At 45.8% G+C, this 5994-nt stretch overlaps 1 protein-coding gene across 3 annotated transcripts in view; it reads right to left on the bottom strand.

The window, feature by feature from the left end:
- The window catches only part of Dnmbp (dynamin binding protein), a 115469-nt gene that overhangs the window by 64596 nt on the left and 44879 nt on the right, over window positions 1–5994 (bottom strand). For all 3 annotated transcript variants that reach the window (XM_029563011.1, XM_008831937.1, XM_029563012.1), the window contains one exon: window positions 1576–3558. In XM_029563011.1, coding sequence (XP_029418871.1) covers window positions 1576–3558 — 1983 coding nt within the window. The remainder of the gene's footprint in view (window positions 1–1575; window positions 3559–5994) is intronic.

The raw sequence follows: 5994 nt of genomic DNA, 5'->3' as shown, positions 1-5994 counted from the left end.
GACAGGATCTCCCTGTAGCCCCAGCTGGCCTGGAACTCGCTATGTAGGCCATGCTGGTCTCGAACTCTGAGATCCCACTGTGTCTGCCTCCAGAGCACTGGGATTAAAGGCATGTACCACCACGCCAGGCTAAGATTAAATTAAAAAAAAAAATCTTTGTATATATGTGTGTGGGTTTCTGTGTGTGTATGTCATCTACATGTGGGTGCCTGTGGAGACCAGAAGAGGGCATCTGATCCCCTGGAGCTGGAGTTACAGGTGGTTGTGAGTCACCTAATGTGGGTGCTGGGACCCAAACTCTGGTCTGTAAGAGCAGTGCTCTTAACCTCTGAGCCATCTTTCTAGTCCTTAATGAAAAATTTAAATTATACTTTTTACATTCTCTTTCAGAGGTCTAAGATAGAAGGAGAGGTAGGTCTGTGTTCCTAACCAGGCTCTGCACAACTATTCTTCTGTTTCCTCCCTTCCTCCCCACCCCTACCCAAGACAGGGTCTTATTTTGTGCCCCATGTTAGCTTTGAACTTGTGCTAATCCTCCTGTTTCAGCTTCCAGTGCTAGGACTACAGGTCTGCATTTGCAATCCTAGCTATTATGCCTTCATTTCACCTTACCATGCTTCAGTTCCTGGATCTCCAGATTACTTTTATAATTTACTTTTCTGACAATATGCAGTGGTCTCTGGCACACAGGCCAAACGTTATGTCCAATCCTGTTCTTCCAGGGCCCTAGATCAACTTCTGCTGCCCTAGCCTAATAAGCAAGCACCAAGCTAACGAGAGACCCTACCTTGACAAACAAGGTGGACAGCAGCTGAAGAATAATACCCAAGGTTGACTTCTGACCTACACACATACGCATGCATACCTACACAGATGAACATATATACACATGTACATACCTACACACACACACACATATACACACAAGCCTTTAGAGACTAGTCACAGAATATGAATTACTGATGTACAAGGTGCGAAGTAAGAAACTACAGTAGTAAAAACCATGAGCCTACATCTCAGCAACCTTAGCAAGTTACTTAATCTCTCCAAGTCTTAATTTTCTCTTCTATAAAGAAGTCATATGAACGCTCTGTTCAGATACCTTTGTGGGGGCTGTGAAGATTCTTTGTGTAAACAAGTGGTAACAAATGCTTACTACTAATAAATATTAGCTATTCCTTCTGAAATACAGTCCCTGGACCACAAAGATACAAGTTTTCTCAAGTGACTTGGCCCAGAAGACTACAGTTTGTAGAGCCTGGTTAAAAAACTCATTCAGGGACTTCCTATCTGCAACACACCCTGCATGCCGCTAGTAGAACTGCATCAATAGAATACACACACCTCTGAGGCCCAGCCTCTTTATCGGTGCAGTAAATGAAGTCAGAGGTCACAGTGGGTGTGGCTACACAAGACAGTGCAATCTAATTATGATGACAGAATAAGGAACCGGGTAATGAAAATGTAAATCAACCTATTCTCTGTTGATCAGGATGTTCCTCAAACACATGGTCAGGCTGTCATGGGACTGCTGGGTGTCAAGAAACAGGGTTATATTATTTCTACAGCACTTACCTCTCAGTTGCTGGAGTTCCAGATTCAGACTTTGAATGTTACTCTCATAAAACTCGAGATTCTCAAGGGTCTCTGCCTTCAAGGATTCATCTTGTTTCTCCTCCAGCATCAAGTTTAGCTCTTCCTGAGCCCTGGTGTACATGTCCAAGTCCTGTTCCACTTCCTGAATCCTCACCAGCACAGAGGGGCATGGGGAAGTCTGATCTGGACTCTTTTCCACGTGTTCCGGGCTCTTCTCTAGAGCCTCCCAATGAGGATGGTGACAGGAGGTGGGCTTCGGGGAGGATGTGTTCACTCTCTGCTGAGCAGAAGGAGGCAGGGGAGCTGGGCGAGAAGGTCGTACAGCCAAGGGGGGCACAGGCTTTGGGCTCTGGTCAATGAGCAAGTGTGAAGTGGGTGTGGGGGTACAGGGTCGGGGTGGTGGCGGCCTCAGGACTTTTCTCCTTTCCGGAAGCTCCTGTGAGGGGAGCTTTGAAGAACCTCGCACAATATCCTTTTCAGAGTTAAAGTCCATGATTGAAAAATGGCGTAAAATTTTATCTGGCTCTGGGCTGGGCCCTGACAGGCTCTTCTCAAACTCTAGCAGCTGTTGTGTCAACTTGGAATCCAGGTCAAGGCTGTCTCCCTGTGACAGTGTGGTCACGTCTACAGCGGGCCCCTTGCCTGGTGGAACAGGCCTTCTGTCTGGTCTCTCTGGTTTGGAGCAGAGGCTGGAGGCACTTTCTCCAGATGTGTGGTGCTTCTGAGCATCTCTGGTCATGGTTTGAGAGCTCCGGTGGCTGGGTTTGGGTGTCCTCGAGGCTGTGAGGGAGGAGGCCGTGTGAAGCGGGGCTGCTGGCTTCTGAAAGGACCTCCACTGGGTATGTGTTCTTTTGGGAGGCAGGCTGGAGTAGTCTCTAGCCCTGGCTTCTAGAGGAAGAAGGTCAGAGAATGGATCTGAGCCTTGGTGGCTCCCTCCTGCTGTAAAATAATACTGGTTTTTCTGCACTTTGGGATGAAAAGGTACCTGAGGTTGGGAAGAAATACCATTGACTGCCTCTGAAGGATCAGGCATGGAACAGTCTTTAGCGAGAGGTCTTTCAAGCTCCACACCTGGGCTTTTGGGGGCCCCTCCCGAGGTGTCTTCATGCTGACTAGAATTCTTACTGACAACATACTCAGGAGACAGATCCTCTGGGGGAGAAGAGGCTTCAGGAAGAACATAAATGGGCCTTTCTGCTTCATATTCACAAGATTCGGACCTTGGTTCTTCTGCTACTGAGTTCTCCAACCCATCCAACGAGCTTTCAGGGCTCTTGGTGAGGCTGTCTTCCTGGGACAGAATCATGTTGTCCTCTGTCCTGGTGCTAGGACATAACTTTACAAACCGATGGGGAAAGATGCCTGTCCTGCCCTTCAGACATCCTTCCAGCCAGCCATCTTCCAAGGTCCCCAGAATTTGAATTTTATCCCCTACCTCAAAATCCAACTCATTGGGCTCCAGTGCTTGGAATCTATAGAGGGCGAGTCCATAGGTTCCTGGCTGCTGGGCCTCCTCCTCAGTCCCACTCCCTGCTTCCTCTAGAGGCATATCTACTTCACCATTAGCAATACAGTCACCCCCATTTCCAGAATTCACAGGTTTATCCACAGTTCTCAGAGGCCCCAAAAGCTCTACAAAACCTTCTGGAAAAATGCCTCTCCGACCGTCTAATTCTCCTTCAAACCAGCCTGGCTCAGGAACTCCGATTATGGTAATCACATCTCCTTCCCGGAAGTCCAACTCCTCATCCAGCTGGGCAGACAGTCCCATGAGGGCTCGCGCTTGTCCCATGGAATATTCAGGAATCTGAAGCAGGGCAGTCTGTGAGTGCCACTGTCGGCTTTGAGAGGAGAGGCAGAGCTCGCGAACACATGACGATGGGAAGAAGCCCCGGGCACCCCAGCAGCTGCGGCCCTGCAGCCATCCTGCAGTGGGAATGCCATCGAGAGTCACCAGGTCTCCTGAAGGAAGAGATGGAGAGGTAAATGCCTCACTCAGAACCCCAGAACAATACCTATAACCAACATGCCTTTGTTGTTGTGGAGATAGGATTTTACTGTGTAGCCCAGGCTATCACCTCAATTCTGCCTCAGGAGTCAATTGAATACTTTTAAAAATGCCTTAATTACATTTTAAATCAATCATTTAATTAGCGTGTGTGTGTGTGTGTGTGTGTGTGTGTGTGCATGAAGGTCAAAGGACAACTTGCATGAGTCAGTTCTCTCCTTCCACCAAACAGGTCCCTGAGATGAAACTCAGGTTGTCAGGCTTGGTGGCAAATATCTTTACCTGTTGAGTCATCTTCATGGCCCCATGAGATCTTAAAAGAAAGTTCCAGTAACCAAGTCTTTTGTTTTTGCAAATAACTCATATTTCAGGTTATCTTCATGAAAAATAAGTTACATTTGTCTTAGTGTTTAGTTTTACTCCAGTTTTAAAACATATCCTATAGTTCTATAATTGTTTTATAACAAATTCTTTTTTAAAAAAGATTTGTTGCCCTCTGCTTCCCTGGGACTGCAGGACCCGCCCCAGGCCTCTCCTACCCACAGGCCTCTCTCTCCTACCACAGGCCTCTCTCCTACCCGCAGGCCTCTCTCTCCTACCCGCAGGCCTCTCTCCTACCTGCAGGCCTCTCTCGGGGGTTTATATTGAGTTCAGTATTGTACAACTGTATTAATTCAACTGTGAACCTAAAAATTTATAGCCACTTTTGAAAGAGATGTATCCTTACTCTGGAATGTGTTACTGATTCTGTTAAAGCTGTAATGAAGAGGCTGGAGAGATGGCTCAGCAGTTAAGAGCACTGACGGCTCTTGCAGAGGACCCGGGTTCGATTCCCAGCACCCACATGGTGGCTACAAGCCATCCTTAACTCCAGTTCCAGGGGAATCCGAAGTCCTCTTCTGATCTCCACTGCATTGCACTGACACAGGTGCACTCACATACATGCAGGCAGTACACTCATAACACATAAAATAAAAATAATGCTTTTTAAAAAAGAAAAAAAAGATTTGTTATATATTTATGTGTTTATGTGTGTGTGTCATATGTGCAACATGTGTATGGATCCCCTGGAGCTGTAGTAATAGCTGCCTGATATGGGTGCTGGGATTCAAACTATGATCCTCTGAAAAAGCAGCAAACACTCTTAACCACTGAGCCATCTCTCCAGCCCCCCACAACAATCTTTTAGTTATATAATTGTGGTGGTTTGACTGAAAATGTTCTTATAGGCTCATATCTCAACACTTGATTTCCAGTTGGTGGCTCTGTTTGGGGAGGTGATGGAATATTTAGGTGGTGTGTCACTGAGGGTGGGCTTGGAGTGTTCAGAGTTTACAGCCTCACCCCACATCCAGTTCTCTCTCTCTCTCTGTTTTGTGTTTGTGGTTAAAGATGTGTGCTCACAGCTTCCTGTTCTTGCTGTTGTGCCTGCCACTTCCTGTCATGCCTCTTTGTCATAACGAACTTTTTCTTTAAAAAAATTATAATTTTTATTTTATGTGTATTAGTGTACTGTCTGCATGTGTATAAGTGTACCTGTGTTGTGCAATGCCTGCATAAGTCAGAAGAGGGCATCAATCCCCTGGAACTCAAGTATGGACAGTTGTTAGCCACCCTGTGGGTGCTGGGAATCGAACCCAGGTCCTCTGTAAGGGCAGTCGGAGCTCTTAACTGCTGAGCAATCACTCCCGCACCCATGATGGACTCTTAACCCTCTATAATGGTATGCCAAAATAAAGTTTCTCCTTAAGTTGCTTCTGGTCATGGTATTTTATCAGAGAAACAGAAAAGTAACTAATACAGTAATTATGAACAATTCATTTTGTGGATTATTAATTTTAATTCTATTTTAACTTTCCGCTTAGTCAGTACATAGGTCACCTTCCCTTTTATAAACAGAGATGCTTGAGGAACGTAAAACACCGCAAATGGTTAGCAGGACAAGGCAGCAAAGCCTTGATGGAGCATTTCACAGTAGAGAACTGGGTTATTTATGTTCTTGATTTTTCTATAGTCCTGAGGTGTTTTTTTTTTTTTTTTGGTCTTTTTGAGACAGGGTCTCCCTGTAGCCCCAGCTGCCTTGAAACTCACTATATAGACCTGGCTGGCCTTGAACTCACAGAGATTCACCTGCCTCTGCCTCCCAAGTGCTGGGATTAAAGGCGTGAGCCACCATGTTGGCACTAATTTTTTTTTAATGAAGTTTTCCCTATCTTTCCAAGTCGCTTAGTGAAAGGCATTCTTCTCTTGCATTTTAAGAGTCTGAAGCATACCTAATGATGAGTATCCATTTACCCCAGCTCCCAAATTCATCATATTCTCCTGCCTCTAAAACTGGCTCCTGCTGCTAACTTTTTTGTTCCCTATAATTTCTTCTTTCAAAACATTTA

The sequence above is a fragment of the Nannospalax galili genome, unplaced genomic scaffold, assembly GCF_000622305.1.
Source record: "Nannospalax galili isolate Female #2095 unplaced genomic scaffold, S.galili_v1.0 scaffold875, whole genome shotgun sequence".
Classification (NCBI taxonomy): Eukaryota; Metazoa; Chordata; class Mammalia; order Rodentia; family Spalacidae; genus Nannospalax; species Nannospalax galili.
The sequence above is the reverse complement of the archived record's forward strand: the minus strand, read 5'-3'. Positions and strand labels throughout refer to the sequence as shown.